The sequence below is a fragment of the Oreochromis aureus genome, linkage group 3, assembly GCF_013358895.1.
Source record: "Oreochromis aureus strain Israel breed Guangdong linkage group 3, ZZ_aureus, whole genome shotgun sequence".
Taxonomy (NCBI): domain Eukaryota; kingdom Metazoa; phylum Chordata; class Actinopteri; order Cichliformes; family Cichlidae; genus Oreochromis; species Oreochromis aureus.
Window position 1 is genome coordinate 83,497,259 of NC_052944.1, and position 17,540 is coordinate 83,514,798.

The 17,540-nt window shown below is 39.4% G+C and overlaps 1 protein-coding gene and 1 long non-coding RNA gene across 6 annotated transcripts; one reads left to right on the plus strand and one right to left on the minus strand.

The window, feature by feature from the left end:
* LOC120438350 lies at nt 1-4,689 on the minus strand. Of its 5 annotated transcripts, none has more exons than XR_005611826.1 (7): nt 4,655-4,689; nt 3,447-3,551; nt 2,798-2,955; nt 2,307-2,365; nt 648-1,375; nt 411-510; nt 1-186 (listed from the first exon to the last, which is right to left on the minus strand). It is a non-coding gene; the product is annotated as an uncharacterized LOC120438350 (long non-coding RNA). The 5 variants fall into 5 exon arrangements; XR_005611824.1 differs by having other exon boundaries at nt 3,440-3,551; XR_005611825.1 differs by lacking the exon at nt 4,655-4,689 and having other exon boundaries at nt 3,447-3,666.
* A 7,371-nt stretch (nt 4,690-12,060) lies between these two features.
* LOC120438324 lies at nt 12,061-13,513 on the plus strand. Its single transcript, XM_039608746.1, has 3 exons — nt 12,061-12,177; nt 12,664-12,996; nt 13,235-13,513. Exons 1-3 carry the CDS (start codon nt 12,111-12,113, stop codon nt 13,480-13,482), a joined length of 648 nt encoding a protein of 215 aa, XP_039464680.1. The 5' UTR covers nt 12,061-12,110; the 3' UTR covers nt 13,483-13,513.
* Nucleotides 13,514-17,540: the final 4,027 nt, after the last annotated feature.

Genomic DNA, 17,540 nt, shown 5'->3' on the forward strand with positions numbered 1-17,540 from the left:
AATGACAAGTCAAAGAACATTTGACACGTCTGAGTCATTCCTTTGCCCTGTGAGAGCTGGAATAAATATATATCCTGACTGTAGCAGCCCTTGGCATCAAGAACGACAGAAGAGTCTCTAATGGGTGCAGCCATTTATTTCCTCACCACACACGGCTGATTCTCTGGACATTGAGCACCGTGAAAACTATAAAAACAGAAAAGAATTGATACCTTTACAGTCCCTTTGAAGTATAACAATGAGCAATAACAACAATGAGCTTAAGTTAATTCAGGTAAGTTCAAACAAGTAATTCTGAGATATACAGTCACAGATTAAATAAAACAAAAAGGGGTTACTTCAAACAGCATCAAGGGGTTACACAGTTCGGTTAAATAAAATATAACAACAGATCACCTCTCATCACATACCTCATTCCGCTTGCCAAGGGTGCAAACTCCGGTGAACACTTAAACACTTCAGCGCGTTTCTCATGGGGTGCTGCTAGCTTGCATGACACACATGTCTAAGCTAAAAAATAGCACATGGATGTAAGTAACGTAAGTACAGAACAAAAGGTTTCCAGATAGCTCACAATACAAACGCAGCAACATACTGTACATTGGAAACACACCTATCATACTTATAAAAGTATTATCGTAACTTACATGAACTTTGTACAACTTATTCTCTTCGCGCGACAGACTGCTCCATACATGTTATGGGGCATGCCTCTGAGCACATCTGTCCTTAGTGCGACTGCGCATCCAGTTCCGACAACCCCCGCAAGGATGACTTAAGGTACAGATCTGCGGTTCATTACACTGACAATTACAGTTACAACAGTAGAGACAGGTAGAAATGGGATCAGATTAATCTTTGCTTAGTCAGATACCTCCTGTGTTCAGTCCATCATATTAAAAAACAAACAATAGCACGATCTGTGTGATTTTGCATCCATTTCCAAATTGTAGTCAAGCAGCCCAGTCTCATACATAGGTAACAGAAATGTCTCTAATGTAGATGTGTACAGTGTAGCGTAAGCATTAAAAGATCATAAAGGAAACACTAACATTTATGTGAAACTAATTGTAATAAAAAATGAGCAGGTGCTTTATAGATTTAAAAGAAAGAATCTGAAAACAACACTTTTTTGGTCTACGTGGTCAAAATAGAAAACAGAACTGATGTTCAAGAACAAACTGTAGCTGCACTAATATTACACATCTCCATTGTTGTGGTGAACAGACATGTTGCTTTTAAAACCACATGCAGTGTGTGACCATGACTGTCCACTGAGACCATGAACGCCACTTCGCTGAAGTCTTCTTCTTCTTCTTTTTCTTCTTCTTGCCATTAAAATGGAAGCAGAAGGAGCACGAGCTGCTTTGATCTACTGAAAGGAAAAAGCAGAACATCTGAGCTGAAACCATTAAGATAGAAACAATCGTTCAATGCAGTTTCTCAGGTAGCTTAGCCTGTTACAACTGTTGATACAAGCTCAGTACAGTTAACACAGTGTTGGGGAACTCCAGTGTGGGAACTAGTGGCTTTAGGTTTGTAGTCATTTAACTTTCATCCATTCATTCATTTAATTCAGGAGGAAGAAATGTCAGGTGGGTGCAGGCTGGCATTTGCTCCCATGCTGTCTTTAACTAAATGACTTGGTTCACTTTATGTCTGGGCTGTATGTGGGGTTATATCATGTTATTTGGGCAGGAGTACCTGTCCCCTGTTAGGCTTAGAAAGTTTCTCCATAAGCAGAGCTTCTAACTCTTATAGCTTCTAGCACATCTGTAGCTGTGCAGGCTGACAGGTTTTTGGTGGCTCTTTTTACCCCACACTGGTTGTGAGTGTGTAAATAGCCCCACTAGTTCTTTTGGGTTGCAGTTAACTTGGGAGAAGGGGTGGGTCTGCCAGGACTAGATGAATAAAAATGATCTGGGATACATAAATTTCATAATGCATGCAGACATCTCTATCAATTAAACCTGGCCTGAGGGCTGCCATTTTTACATTCAGTTGTTTCTCTTAGAAATGTTGGATCTAAATAATGAATGTGTTACAGTTAAAGTGAAACACTGGTCAGTGTAAATGGCTCATTGGGACAAAGAAACCTTTAAATTAAACCCCATCACCTGATATCGAGTGTCAAACAATATCAAAGCTGTAAAAGCTGTTTACAGTCAGAATTTATAAAAACTATGATTGTAAATAAATTCAAACAACTGAGCTTTTCTCTTTCCTCTTTCCTCTCGTAAGCTTTACATCAGCACAGTTGTAGAAGCCGTCACTCCAAATGTCTTTTGATAACAAGAAAAAAATACCTTTTCAGTCCACGGCCTGAAGTTCTTCTCCAAACATCTTCTGCCATCGGCTTTGTCTGCTGGTTTGAAGACAATAAACCACAAAAAGATGATTTAGTCACTTTGTCTGCATCATGCAGCTCGAATGTGTTGTGCAACGATGTTGAATAGCCGTCGTTATCCCTCTGCTGTGTCAGTAGGATTGTACTGTACAGCATCTCACTGATATGTGAGGAATGCTAATGTAACACGATAACAGACGTCTGGTCTTACATCATTAAAATATAAAGGGCAGGAGATATTTAGATATTTTTATATTTATATTACATTTTATAGCTGACAGATATTACTAAATAGATAGAATTTACTAAATGGTTGATATACATGAAAAATATGTCCATAATCACAAATGACCATGAGAGCCAGTAGAATTAATTCAACTAGACACTCAAAAGACGTCCTTAAATGTTCTTTAAGTGGCAAAACAAACAAACAAACAGTTAATCGCTTACTTGAGATGAAATCTGCTCAGCTACTTTGAAAACAGCTTCTAACTGGTTCCTCCTTTAACAGGATGACTGGTCAGGGGTAAGGCCATCATGCAGTCCAGCAACCTTTATGGTTCTGCTTTGATTCACCAGGAACTATTAGGGAAACCTTTCAGTGCCTCCTGTGAAAGACACAGGCATAAACACAAACATTTATTAACATGTTCCACAGTCTTCCAGTTTGATTTTCTCATCCTGTGGACAACAACGTACAGAGATGCAGGTTTATGTTAACTTTTGTAAGGTTTCTTTACTGAACACATCCAGCTGCAGCTCCACTGTGATCCTGGATAAGCACTTAAGAAAATGTGTCAATAAATGGACAAACATCAGCTTACTATATTTATCCAAACAGACATGACCAATAATGCTTCACTGAGTTAGAGACTTTAACAGTCTCTTCTATGTAAGAATGTCTCATGCTGATATACCAGCAAACTTGACAGCAAAGGTTTTTCAGACTACATGTAGCTGTCCTCTATGTCAGCTCACACATTTACATTTATGTCACACTTATTTCTGCTATTTAAAGGTTTCTTTATAAATACATTTTGATTTTTTTTTATAACCCCTAGAATATAAACCTGAGCTGTTTCAGATTCTGACCTCTGACCTCAGTGACCAGGCTGTGTCCTCACTGCAGCTCCCTCGTAGAAGTACGTCTGCTTCTTGTCTTCCCCCAGTGATGACCGCCTGCCCTTAATATCACGTGCTGTACCTGAGGAACAAAACAGGACAAACACTTGCCTTCATTTAAGAAGTACATTCATACAGAGATAATCTATGGAAACACACTAGTTCACCCTTTGGGAGGAATCAGTTCCTGTGAAACATTTCTGTAAATTAAAATCATGGAGAATGAATGAAATGAGTTCTTCAGGTGACTCAGCAGATCCACACTGACAAATGAAACTTCTGTGGAAGAAGAATCTGGATTTTTTTGATTTTCAGTCTAGTTAAACTATTAAGCATCTTTGCTCTTCTGAAATCTGTGTTAAACAACAACAAACATAAATTAGTAACAAAGCTGAGTAGAGGCTTTACAAATCACCAGCAGCCATAATGCTAAATTTTAATCGACAAATGTTTCTGAGCCGTCTTCAACCTGCTTTTAACACAGAAAAGTCCCACAGTCAATGCAGCCTGACTCAATCCTAGATGTTCAGCACACACAGAGACACAGAGGGACTGTTTAAAGTTTAGTGTTAACCTGAGTCACTGATCATTTACAGTATTACAGAGTCTGGCAGTCTTTGCATGATGTCCACGTCACTGTAAGCTTCTAGCTGACTCTCAGGTGTGACAGGTGTGTCAGCAGGAAAGAGTAATAATAACCTGCATCCTGAGGTTTGTCATGCAGGATTAAAGGAGCCAGGCTTTGTTCACACAGCTAGGATTGTATTTTACACTGACCCTGGGTCAGTATAAGTATCATACAGTTTAAACGAAGCACTGAAACTTGCACATATTACAGATGCATTGAAGCTAATCGGGATATTTACTGTCAATCTGTGGCTGCGATTAATCACTTTACTGGAAACTTTATTAACTAGTAACTTCATCAGTCATGACAGAAGCTAATATTTCTGTGCTAACATCGTTTAAACAGTAACAGCTTTACTACAATATAAGCTAACGTTTACACCGTAACTTTAAGCTAGCACCATAAAGACGGTAAAACACGTAATAATATCTACAAATGCATCTTAAAGCTGTTATATTAGCACTCGCTGTATTACTAACATAACCACATTAACATTATTGACACTCGCTGACTTTTAATAGTCATTCTATAAATGCTGTCCGGTTAAATGGTCTCACCTGTAACACTGCTGTATCCACCGGATTCCAGCCAGAGTGGATTCTGGAGTCTTCCACGCTCCTGTTACTGATCCTCCATCTGGATGGATGATAACAACCTTCTGAACAATCTAGCAGGTGGAGATGGTCCATATCTATGGGACTGATTTCTGCTAATAACGCCCATTGTATGGACTGATAACAGGCGAAGCGGGTGAATAAAGTCACCGTGTCGCTAGCTGTGCCATTACCCAGCATACACCTCTCCCTCCATAAATGCAATAAACGATACAAAAGTAATGGCCTATAATTAATTTATCTGCTGTATCTGATGTTTCTCAGGTAGTTGTTTACACAAAATAATATATTGTGTTCAGTATACGTCACTACAATGTGATTTCGGAAATATATAAATATACGAACAACAGGCTCTTCCGCAGCAATCTCTTGTCGTCAATAAGCAACGTTTAGGGAGCAGCATAGTATTCAATAGGAGGACCCTGCACGTCAATTCTCGACGCGAGGGGGGTACCCTGCGCGTCGATAAGTGAAGCAGAGGGAGCCTGACCATGCGTCACACATTTGACGAGTTAGGAGTGAGAACGTGTTGCATCTTGAGGAGTTTGCCCCCTCACATATACTCATGTAACACAAACAGGACTTTAATATCACCAACCATTCCCATATCATTACGGTGTATCCATATAAATGGCCCACCCTGTACTATGGCTCTGCAGGGTTTTTTTCTTTTATTTTAACCAATGTCGCCTCACCTTGAGGTTGGCAAATCTGCCTGTCACATTTTGGTGGTCAACTCTCTTCTCAACTGACATCACAGCCAGGTGCTGGAGTCTGCTTTGACCCATGGTCCTTCTCAGCCAGGTATCCCTGTCTGTCTTCTTACCTGGTTCTTCCTGACCTTGTACTTTCTCCTCATGTTCTCCTCTTTCCTCTCTCCCTCTTTGGACTGACAGTCATACACAAATAGATTGTATTCAATTAGATGAAAAATTACATTAATATGAAAAAAATATTATTAAGATCACTAACAAAAAGTCTTCTCTCAGTGTACTTTCAACCAAAAGGCAAATAACCAAACCACATGAACATCTAATAAAAGATATAAAACACTGAAACACTGATCCAACATTATTTTTGATTGGCGGATCTTTTGATCTTACACTTTTACCTGAATGTGGCTCCTTTTTTTTCCAAAAAACTTCCTCATATCCATTATGAACCTGGCTGTCTCTCCACACACACACACACACACACACACACACACACACACACACACACACACACACAACAGGAGTTATATGGGGCATCCAGTCAGTCAACTAGTTAGTACCTTGGGTTTAACATCGGCACATGCACATATGACAAAATAACCAGCTTCTCTCATTCTATTTCCAACAGTAGGCTATGGACAATGTTAAGTTTTAGATTTTAAATAGGCTGTATAAATTTCAAAGGGAGCAACAGGACGGTCTAATGTCGCTGATGTTACTACAGAGCAGGACGGATTGTAGGGTAGCAAACATAGTCGGGGAAACACGTTTTCAACACAGCAGGTTACCTGGTGTAATGTCTCTCAGCTAAAAAGAAACATGTTCTGACTCCTACCTAACTATATAAAGAATAACTGAAGGTTAAATGCAGCTAATATGTCCTGTTTTAAGCCAGACACTTACACCTCCGCTCCGCTGCGTCTCAGCCACCATCGCTCTGGCAGCAACGGTGCTGGAGCCAGAGTAGGGGAGAGCCGAGCTGGAACAAACTATTTGGGGAGGGGGGGATATCTATACTTTTGTTGTTAAACGGTTATGTCTCAACCAAGTACTGTATGGTTTTTATATTTTTAGTAGTGTGTCACACAAACATCAAATATTGTCGAAAAAGTAAGAAATCTTTGGGGGTGCTTTGATTCATTTTGGGGATGCTTCAGCATGCATCTTATTTTCTTATTTTTACCTGCTGTGTAACTCCATCCATCACTGGTTGTTGCTGACATATGGGCTCAAATGTTGTGGTCATAAATATTTTGTACTTGTAAATCAGAATGCGTATATTACACACAAATTCTTAGTCTGTAGATAAGAATTTGTGTGTGTGTAAAAAAGATTTGTGTGTGTTAAAATATTTACACAAGTTGCTGTTAAGGGCTGGTTACAGATATAAAGCAAAAAAAATACATGTGAAACTCTGCACTCAAGTTTCAACTTACAAGTATGAATTTTGACCCGATTTTTCTTCCATTCAGCTGATTGTCAATGTCATGTCAATCACAAATTTAACCATCCAGTCTTTTTACACACACAAATCTTTTACGCATTCTGTTTTACAAGTACAAAATATTTATGACCACAATTTGAGCCCATGCTGACATCTGGTGAGAGCTTCATGTCAATAGCACCTTTAGAAATATGTTTATTTAGAAAAGTGGTGAAGCTATATTTAATTCTTTTGCTTTAGGGAGGAAAATATTTAAAACAGTTGCATAATTTGATTTGATCACATTTCCTACACACAGTTCAGTGCTTTTTGTGCCAATATTTAACATTGATAAAAGAATGTTTATGTCTCTTGTGCAGTTTTTGTTGTATGGAGGAGGCGTCACAGAGATTTAAGAGCATGTGCGAGGAGAAAATAATCAGGACTTGGATGGACATGGGAAGTCTTAATAGCAGCACATTTTTCATTTGGATGTTTTGAATATGTGTGATAGTTTGAAGGTGCTGTTTGCTATTGTTTTAATCAATGCATTTACAATCGTGAACTTTAAAAACTTTATTTCTTAATAAAGTTTTGTTACAGTGAAATGAAACTGTTCAGGACCATGGTGCCGGTTTTAATCCATCCCACTTTTTCATTTTGAGAAATCTGGCCAAATTTATTAACCCCCCCAAAATGTTACTATACAGAGTTGAGACCATGATGAAGAATCACAGTCTTAGATACCTCTCTGCAGCTTTTTTTTCTAAACCTACTTCTGCCAGAAAGCCCTTCCTGATAAAAATAAATTTTTTCTTCCCACCGTCAAGTGCCTCCTTACAGGGGTCATCTGATTGTTGGGTTCTCTTTGTATTATTACAATATAAAGTAAAATACTCACTTTAATTTTCTCCCACATCAATTATTGCAATTCACTTTTCACATGTGACTCTCAGTCCTCCATAGCTCATTTCTAATCAGTCAAGAATGCAGCAGCAAGGCTGCTAACAAAAACTAACCAGCGGTCACATATTACACATCTATCTTTGCATCTCTCCACTGGCTTCTACTTATTAACATCTAAAGCTCTACAAGGAGAGTACCGTGCTCATATAGCAGAGCTTCTAAGACCTTTTCAGTATAGCCAGCCTCTCTGATCATCTAATCAGATCTTCTAACCGTCCCTCCCTATAAGTTTAAACCAGAGATGACCATGCTTTTCAAGCTGTTGTGAGCAAACTGTGGAACAGCCTTCCTCAGTCAGTCAGATCAGTTGAATCTGCTATTTGTTTTAAGTAACTGCTGAAAACTCATTTTTATGGGTGAGTGTTCCCTTAATCTTTTTCTCTTCATTTTTGGCCATAGGGTGCACGTAATAAACAACCAATAAACAGATTTATTATTAAAGACTGAGACACAGTAAGTTAGTTTCCTTTTCTTTTTTCAGACAACAAACTTGGACTTTTAATTTATAACAAATAAATCTGGCACTGTGTGTAAGCATCCAAAAGGGGGCAGCAGAGATGAAGTAAACCGATCTCAGAAGGAGAATCTGCTGCATTGTTTTGACCTTTTGGCCTGGTTACGTCTCCTTTTTTCTTATAAAGGTTAAATACACTGCAAAGTCAGTACACTCAGTAAAAATGATTACTTACAGAAAATGTACATAAAAGCTCAACATGTCTGTCGTCAGGCACCTAAAATGTGATAGCACGGCAGCTGATCTGTCACAGGCTTAGTGTGAACACGTCTCTCACACTGGAACTGAGCCAAAGTAAAAATCTGTATCTTTGTTTCATTTCTGGAGTCGTCAAACACTCCACCATTTTGTCTGCAAATAAAAGTGAAACTACTGAGCTCATCCGCTGGCTTAGCGTTTCTCATTACAGGGAGATGCTCAGACTTTCACTTCCGTTATTCAGAAGTTGGAAGAGCAGGTTTGGATTTTTTTTTTTTAGTCCAGCAGGAAACTGTTGGATTTTCTTTAAGACTCTTGGTTACATGTGTTTTATACATGAAGATAGTTAGTTCACACTTCACACCTGTTCAGTGTAGAATGTTTGCATAATGCTCACAGCTCAGATAAAAGCTGAATCTAAAAAAGGTCTTTCATCATGTGATCATGCCGAGTGTGTAATATAATGGATGTCCCATCAGAGGTATCAGAAAACATGTCAGAGATACTTTGAACAGGGCAGATGTAAAGGTAATTCAATTGAGTTTTTTTATTTTAGTTTTTATTTATATGGCGCCACATCAAGACAACAATCATTTCAAGGCTCTTTTTGTTGTAAATTTATTGTAAAATATACCCCACAATAATGCATACAGAGAAAAGCCCAACAATCATATGACCCCCTATGAGCAGCAAGTGGCGACAGTGGGAAGGAAAAACTTGTGATAGTGTTTCTGTTGTGTCAGTTTATTATTAATAAAGTTTGAACATTTATTAGTTTTGATTTCATAACTCCAGCTGTGAGGTTTTTGACTGTCTGCTAAGATGCTGACTCATAATGAAAACTTCAAATTTGATTTATTTACTTATTATTACTTATAGTATAGAAACTTGTAGAAACTTCTGGAAACCTATGGTATATATTATATTAATCATTCTTTGGTTTTTTTATATCATGAAACCATGAAAATAATAAAGGTCTGATAAGAACATGGATGACGTGCAGGATGACAGTGCTTTTCAGTTACAGTGATCTCATCACATGATCATCTGCCTCACAAGACAGCATATCATCATAAAATAGAAAGAAACCCGTCTTACTGGGTCTATTCTAATAGATCAGAGAGTAAACTGAGTCTAATCTGACAAACCTGTTTTGTGGACTCGTGCTCCCACAGGGAAATACACTGCTCAAAATAATAAAGGAGCACTTAAAACATAGAACATCATTATCAGGATAAATAAAAAATAATATTCTTATTCATATTAATCCATAAGGAACTGGTATTTATAATAGTTTTGTGGCGGGATGTAAGATAAGATAAGATAAGATAAGATAAGATAAGATAAGATAAGATAAGATAAGATAAGATGACCTTTATTAGTCCCACAGGTGGGAAATTTGTTTCGTTACAGCAAAAGTGCAAAGTTATGTAGCAGAAATTAGAAAACACTGAAATGGAATAAAAATAAAATATTATATATAATAGAATAAAATAGAATACAAACGCTGTATACAACTGAGTAAGAAAATACAAAAGTACAATTTTGTCAGAAAAAGAAGTGCACATATAGCACTCTTATTGCACATGTGTGGGTTTGTGTGTGTTTGATCAGTTGGAGTCTTTGTTGTGGAGTCTGACAGCAGTGGGGAGGAAAGACCTGCGAAATCTCTCCGTCCCACACCGTGGGTGCCGCAGCCACTGAAGGAGCTGCTCAGTGCTGTCACAGTCTCATGCATGGGGTGGGAGATGTTGTCCATCAGGGATGACAGCTTAAACCACCATTCTCCTGTCACTCACCACCTCCACTGGGTCCAGAGGGCATCCTAGAACAGAGCTGGCCCTGCGGATCAGCCTGTTCAGTCTCTTCCTGTCCCCAGCAGAGACGCTGCCGCCCCAGCAGACCACACCGTAAAAGATGGCTGAGGCCACCACAGAGTCATAGAAGGTCTTCAGGAGTGGGCCCCGTGTGGCTGGTGGCTCGGCTGCACAGGACGAGTGAAGCAGCAGGTTCAGGGTGTGGTGTCTGGGAAGGCTGGTTTTCATAGCCGGCGAGCAGCATCTAATCATGCCATCCCTATTTTAGTAGTGGCCGGGCCAGAGAGGAGGAGAGCTGCTGGAGCAAAGCACCAGTGCAGATCTGGAGCTGGAGCAGTGTGCTCTGGAAAGTGCAAACAGCAAATGAATAAAATAAAAACACCAGACGTGACCTTCTGTGTCATGTCGGGTTCTTTGAGGTTACAATTTTACAATGTATTTCAAAATAACTTTCAAGTTTCTTCTTGTGGCAAAAATATGCAGCTCTGTAATAAACCAAGGTTACCAATAGATGGCAGAAGACCTTAAATATGAACTTTCACTGGGAGTTTCCAGACTGTGTGGGGTTTGTACTGATTCAGGAAAAGGAAAACAAGATCCATAAATAACTTCAGGCCCAGTTTGAGTTCATGAGTATTTGATGCTTGTCAAACACCAAATAATCTCAGCTCTCTGTTTTCATGTTAAACTACTGAGTGAGTCTTCCTGGAGGAAGAACGTTGAAAATATAGATATTTAGACAGGATCTCTAAACTGATAGCCATAGCTTTACTCTTCTTTCTGATACACCACATAATTGGAATTAGTACAAATGTCAAATGTAATAAAACTATAAATCTAAGCTAACATGTTTCTGCTTTTACTATATAACAATCAAAATTATGACTTTGTATTCACACAAAATTGAAAAGCCTGATCATATACAGAATTTTAATGAGAAACTCCACACACTCAGCTTACCAGTGACTGTGAGCTTAACCATGTTACTGATGGGACCCTCTTTGGACTCACACCAGTAATGTCCAGTGTACTATGTGAAGATTTGACTGACATTATAGGAGGAACCAGCTGGTTTTCCCCACCCATCTCCACACGGAGTCCTCTGTTGTTTGCTTGTGTTTCTCCTCAGAGTCCATCCAGCAGAGCTGTCGTCCTCCTCACAGCTCAGAGACACAAAGTCTCCTTCAAAGAACTGAGAGCTGCTGGGACTCACAGTCAGACGAGCTGTGAGGGTTAAAATGAAAAACTGATAATCTGTTATCATTCTGTCTTCAAGAGTCACTCAAAGATTCAGAGAATGCAGGGAAATCTCTGCATACCAGGATAAAGCTGCAAAACAGGTCTGACTGTCACTTGTGATGCAGGCTCTTGGGCAACACTGTATTAAAAACAGATCTGGTTGTGTGGTGAAAATTGCTGCACGCTAATCAGAATGAAATTTTGAATAAATAGCATTCTAAATAATTTGTGATGGAAATGAAATGCTGATGTCCTGACAAGGAACTCCACAGAAAAGGAGGTAAAGTTTAATCTGAGCAAGCACACACAAACACACAGAGTTCAGCTCTGAAACACTTCCATCACTCTGACTTCACCTTTCTCAGAAACCAGTCAGAGTCATCAGCTGAAGGTATCCACCCCACCCACACATACAACTTCACCTGGTAAAAATCTCATTTACTTTCACTTCATTTGTTAACTTGTGGTCTAGGCAGGTTTTAATCTCTGTCATTCTCAAACAATCGCACCCTTTGGTCATCTGTGGGAAATGTCTGTAGCTTCTGCGTCTCTCTGCTGGACTTTACTGTCTGTCTGCCTCCTGCTCATCTCTGCAGGTGAGATTAAACTTGTTTTAGATCATACAGACAAATGATATTGAGACTATTGTAAAGAACAGATAGAACTGTTTTTTTCTAACCAACAGATCAGGGTTTGTTCAACAGAGACAACTAAAACTCCTAGCCTGGAGTTCTGCTGGAGGTTTCTTCCTGTTAAAAGGAAATTTTTCCTTCCCGCTGTTGCCGGGTGCTTGCTCATAGGGGGTCGTGTGATTGTTGGGGTTTCCCTGTATTATTAAAGGGTCTTTACCTTACAAGATAAAGCACCTTGATGTGACTGTTGTTGGGAGTTGGTGCTATATAGTTACAATTAAATGAAATTGAACTGAACTGAATTAAAATAGATCCACCTTCAAGCCAAAGAAAACTGGAAATTAAGTTCAACACAGTCCATCAATTCTAGCAGAGCTCAGTGGTCTCTGTCTCACTGGCTGCTGTTGCAGTGATTTTAACCTCTCTGCTCTGTGTTGTTTCCTCTTTCAGACCAGAAAAACATCACAGCTGAATCTGGACAGGACGTCACTCTGACATGTCGAGCTCCAAACAACAACATCACAGTTTTAGAGTGGAGCAGAGCTGACCTGGGAAATGAAAATGTGCTTTTGTACCATCTAGAGCAGTTTGATCCAGAAAACCAGCATCCATCTTTTAAGAACCGGGTGGATCTGCAGGACAGACAGATGAAGGATGGAGACGTGTCTCTGATTCTGAAGAACGTGACGATTAATGATGCTGGAAGATACGGGTGTCGTGTCATCACAAGAGGAACAGGATGTAATCTGGGTGTCACCATCATCAACCTTCATGTTGATCCAGGTGAGTGAGTAGAGTTGAGTGTGTGTGTGATCAGAGGTGAAGCTGCTTCCTGGTTGTTGATGTTTGTTTCTAAAGATGTTGTTGATGAGACTTTGTAGAAAGCAGCTGGTCTGAGTGATGTGATCAGAGTGCAGTAGATAATGTCTGACAGCAGTTTGAAGAGGAAATGGATTCTGTTCTGTTCTTCACTCATCACCTACCTGACAGCTGACACCTCACACCTGTTTCTCACCTGCAGGTCAGACAGGAGGACAAGAGAAGGATGAAGACAACAAAGATGGAGGAAAGGAAGACAAAGAGAAGGAGGATGGATCTGTTGGACTGATAGTTGGTCTGTCAGTTTCTGCTGTGCTTCTTCTTCTTGTTGCTGTTGTTGGTTTCTTTAAGTGCAGAAAAAAGAATCTGAATCCTGCTGATCCACATGAATTAGAGCATCTTCAGCTTCTACAGCATGATTGTGAGTCAGATGAACAAACACAAAGATAAATAAATGATGGTGAACATCCAACAGACGGCTGTAGAAAGCTGGATGTTCAGAGTCTGATGTTATTTCTCTGATGATCATCATGTTCAGACTCAGACCAACAGCGTGCGTCTGTGCTGTCTCTTTATTCATCCTCTTCTCATCCACCTGGAGGATCAACCATCCAATCTGTTCATGAGATTCACTGACACAAATTAAAACTGTGTTACAAAGTACCTAAATCTATGAGCTAAAATCTCACAACCGGTAACTGTTTTTTGTTTATAATCTTTCCGTATTCTGGGAGTTTGAATCACAAAAATTAGAGATCAGTGTATAATTCCAAATACTGTGTGTGATGATGTGAGTGTAGATGAAGTTGTGTGGATTACAGACTGTTAACAAACATGTTCAGGATCCATGGATCATCTACAGCTGAATGATATTTGGGGAAATTTGCGTTGTTGAAGTGCAATTCAGATCAAGTAGAGCTATTTTACGTTGGTCTAAAATATGAACTTTAAGTGATTTTTGTTGTAACTTTTTGTAACAGCCCTCTCTTTAGTTGACATTAATCTTTTTAAGCCAACAAGTTTGCATAATCTTTCATTAAATCCAGTTCATCAAATCTGCATTTAAAAATTATTATAGGATTGTATATAAACATAAAGATTGATGTAGTTGCAGACTCAGATATTTCTCCCCATCTGATACTAAACCATAAAGCTTCCAAATCACTTTTGTTTAACTTTTTTCAGGAAAACTAATGCAAATAATGCAATGTGATTGGATGTAATGTAAAGCTCTTAACCATGTGTACTTTTTTGTTTTAGCTTTTTGTTGTTAATAAGATTTACATATAAAATTGACTGTTTGTTTGTTTTTTTATTTCAGTTATTTTGTGATATTTGGAGGTTTAGTAGTTTTTATTATTATTGAATAATAATGTACACATCCTGGACAGGGAGGAACGCTGGTTTGAGCGCGGAGTCAAGGAGGCCATTTACGTGAAAAGGGAAAGACCATCTCTGAATCGAGGAGGGGGCCTAAGGGTACATCTTTCAAAATCTTACAATGCTGTGATTGCAGCCATTCCCCAACTCTCTATGTATGTACCACACACAAGGCCCTCATGGGGGCGGATTGTGGTGGAGGGACCCACCCAGTCTAGAACAGGGCCAGCCAATAGGTCAGGTGACTCACCGCCAGCTAGTTTCCACAGATGCCTCCCAGGCAGGGTGGGGTACAGTCCACGACGACTGTGGTCATCTGATTTGACCTTTTCTACGTTCTACTACCTGAATGTGGCAGCCAGCCCCTCTTTTGGGAGCGGGTGCTGAGTGCCCCTCAGCAGCAGCCTTTGTCTCCACGGTCATCTTAGCGTCTTGCAGGCTGACCATAGCGACCTGCTCCATTGTGGTCCGTGTTTCTGCAGGACTCGCTCAGGCCAGTCTTGGATCTGTCAGATGCCTTCCACCCCCCGGCTTGGTCTTTGCATCTGGCGGGGCCTTGGCTGAGCCAGCATGTATAGATGTAAATTTGTAAATAAATAGTTGGCTTCACTGTGGGGTTTTGATTTCACTGTTTCCTCACGTAGTGTCTTAAAGAGGAATATGTAATGAAGTTGGAGAGATCGTCTCCTTAAGAGACGATCTCTCCAACTTCAGGCCACTTGGAGACGCGTTCTGATCAAACCATCACCAGTTTCAGATCTGCACAGCTGTTTTATATGTAAGATACAGGGCGTGGCTGGGCTAGTCGGAGTGTCTTAAAGAAGTATCCACTTGCCATGACTAAGGGGTGTCATTCTCCCCGTTCATATGGAATATGTAACAAAGTGGAGAGACAGTCTCTCACTCAGAGAACCAAGGTTAGCCACACAAAGTAGCCACACGTTTTGTGTTTAGCTTTTCCCAGTCTCCCCTCACCTTTAGTTTGTTTTATAGTTCAGCTTAAAATAAACCTGTTTTTGTTTGCTTTATCTCATCTCCATTGTCTATATTTGGGTCCACACTCACTCTTCACTCTCTACTGTCTGCCTCTGACCTGTCACATATTGCTCCTGCAATAAGGAAAGAGAAATAAATCTGTGGGTTATTAGTAAATGTACTATGATTCTGTCAATAACTGCACAAGCATGTGATGCAATACAAACAACACACTGGATCAGTGACGGTGTTAATATCAAAGAGGCACTTACATCTATGCAGCTGCTTTTTTCTGTATGTAGTTTGTCCTGTGTGGTGAAGTAGAAGTGAACTCTGGGGTCCTACCCTTGGCCTCAAATCTCCACCTGCCTGCACCAACAACAAAGTATAATCTAGGTTTTATACTTCTTTGAAGTTTGCTTGAATATTACAAATACTTTTATAATTAGAAGTTAATATTGACTGAAAAAACATTTAATTAAATGCTTTATGAATATAATCTCTTTGGAGCATTTTTTTTATTCTGGAATAAGCATGTTCTGCATTCCTCTGACCATTCGGTTTGTTTGATCCTCCCATACTTTGTTTGCTACTCATTTCAATAGTAAATAAAAAAACAAAACAAATAATAACCAAACCTGCATTTAACATCATGATGCTATGGACTGTGGGTAATTTCCTCAGGTAAAGTCAACAGAGATGAGGACTTAAAGAAAGTTTGCATAAAGGACTCAAAATGTTTGTCAGTGAGCCGTCAGGCTCTTGATAATTTGACAACAGGTTGGCCCTGAGCCCTGATAGTCTGCCACACCTCAGGACTGTGAGAGTGACACTAGAAAGGAGTCAGACTTCAAATCTCCACTCATCAAAAATTCCCTCATTTTGTCTGCAATCTCATGACTGAGCTAAGCCTCCATTTAGTCCTCTGAAGATACTCAGAAAGGCTTTCATTTTCATTTCACAAGAAACCATTCCATCAGTTTTACATGCCACTGATTCACCCTATTTATGCAGTTTGTTTTCCTGACTGAGTACAGTTCAGACAAAAGCAGCATCATCTGGTTCAACAAGCCACCAGTTTTATTTTCTTCTATGCTAAGTGCAGAGTTCTGTTTTCACCTTTGCCTACTGGAGAGAGTCTGAAGAGGTTAAAGCAACATGTGTATAAAACTGAGCCTGACCCTGGGTGCTTTACTGAAAGCCTGTTAAACGAGCTCTAACAGTGTTTGTGTGCTGATGCTGTTACCTTTAGATAAGGTCATCACATCATTACAGCTTCTGGGAAACTGAGATTTTCTAATGTTTAATATTGTAAGAGAGTCTATTTTTTGCTAAAACTACAAGTTTTTCCATAACTTTACAAAGGTGGCAGCAACAGATGTGTGTGGATCAACAACGGATAATATGGAGCGCGATCATGTAGCATTTAAAGCGTGGAAGTACTTACAGTACTTTGAGTTTAATTCAGTAAAAAGTGACAAAAACATTAGCGTCCGCTGTACACTCTGTGTGGGAAGAAAACATCTTTCTGCAGCGAAAAATTAAACTTCAAGTCTGAGCAAGTACCTAGCATGCCGCCACGGGAATGTGAATTTCACAGAGAAACCCCCGGATCCTCCCACTGACATGACCACTGCTGCACCAGGCAAACCTCCACCCGCCCCACTCCTGCTAAACAGGTGAAAAATAGACTTTTTCATTTGATAACATATTCTATGATGGATTATGCAGAAAAAATAAAATTGGGCTGAAAGATCTGCTATTACTTTATTAGCTATTCAGGTTGTGTATCATATTTTTAAAAAGTAAGTAACTAATTACTTTTGAAAATGAGTAATCAGTAAATTAATATGATTACTTTTTGGAGAAATAATCAGTAATTAGTAACTAATTACTTTTTAAAGTAACTTGACCATCACTGCTAATAACATCCGAAGCAGGTGTAATAAGTCAGTTGTGTTGTTTTACAGAGGAAACGGAACTCTGCAGCAATCTTTACATATGATTTGTCCTTGATTAACATAATTTTTACCAAATCCAAACGTGTCTTCATCCCGACTAGATTAGGAACCTTCAAACTGCAAAAGGGGACTCTTAAAATGACCGATAATAGTAATTTGCTGTCATAGCAAATGCAGCAGGCTGAACTAAAT

Bases quoted from the DNA above. Each gene is read 5' to 3' on its own strand.
- LOC120438324 (XM_039608746.1), top strand. From the start codon at position 12,111: ATGTCTGTAGCTTCTGCGTCTCTCTGCTGGACTTTACTGTCTGTCTGC. The intron at 12,178-12,663 runs GTGAGATTAAAC...TTCCTCTTTCAG, and splicing joins CCTCCTGCTCATCTCTGCAG to ACCAGAAAAACATCACAGCT. The intron at 12,997-13,234 runs GTGAGTGAGTAG...TCTCACCTGCAG, and splicing joins CAACCTTCATGTTGATCCAG to GTCAGACAGGAGGACAAGAG.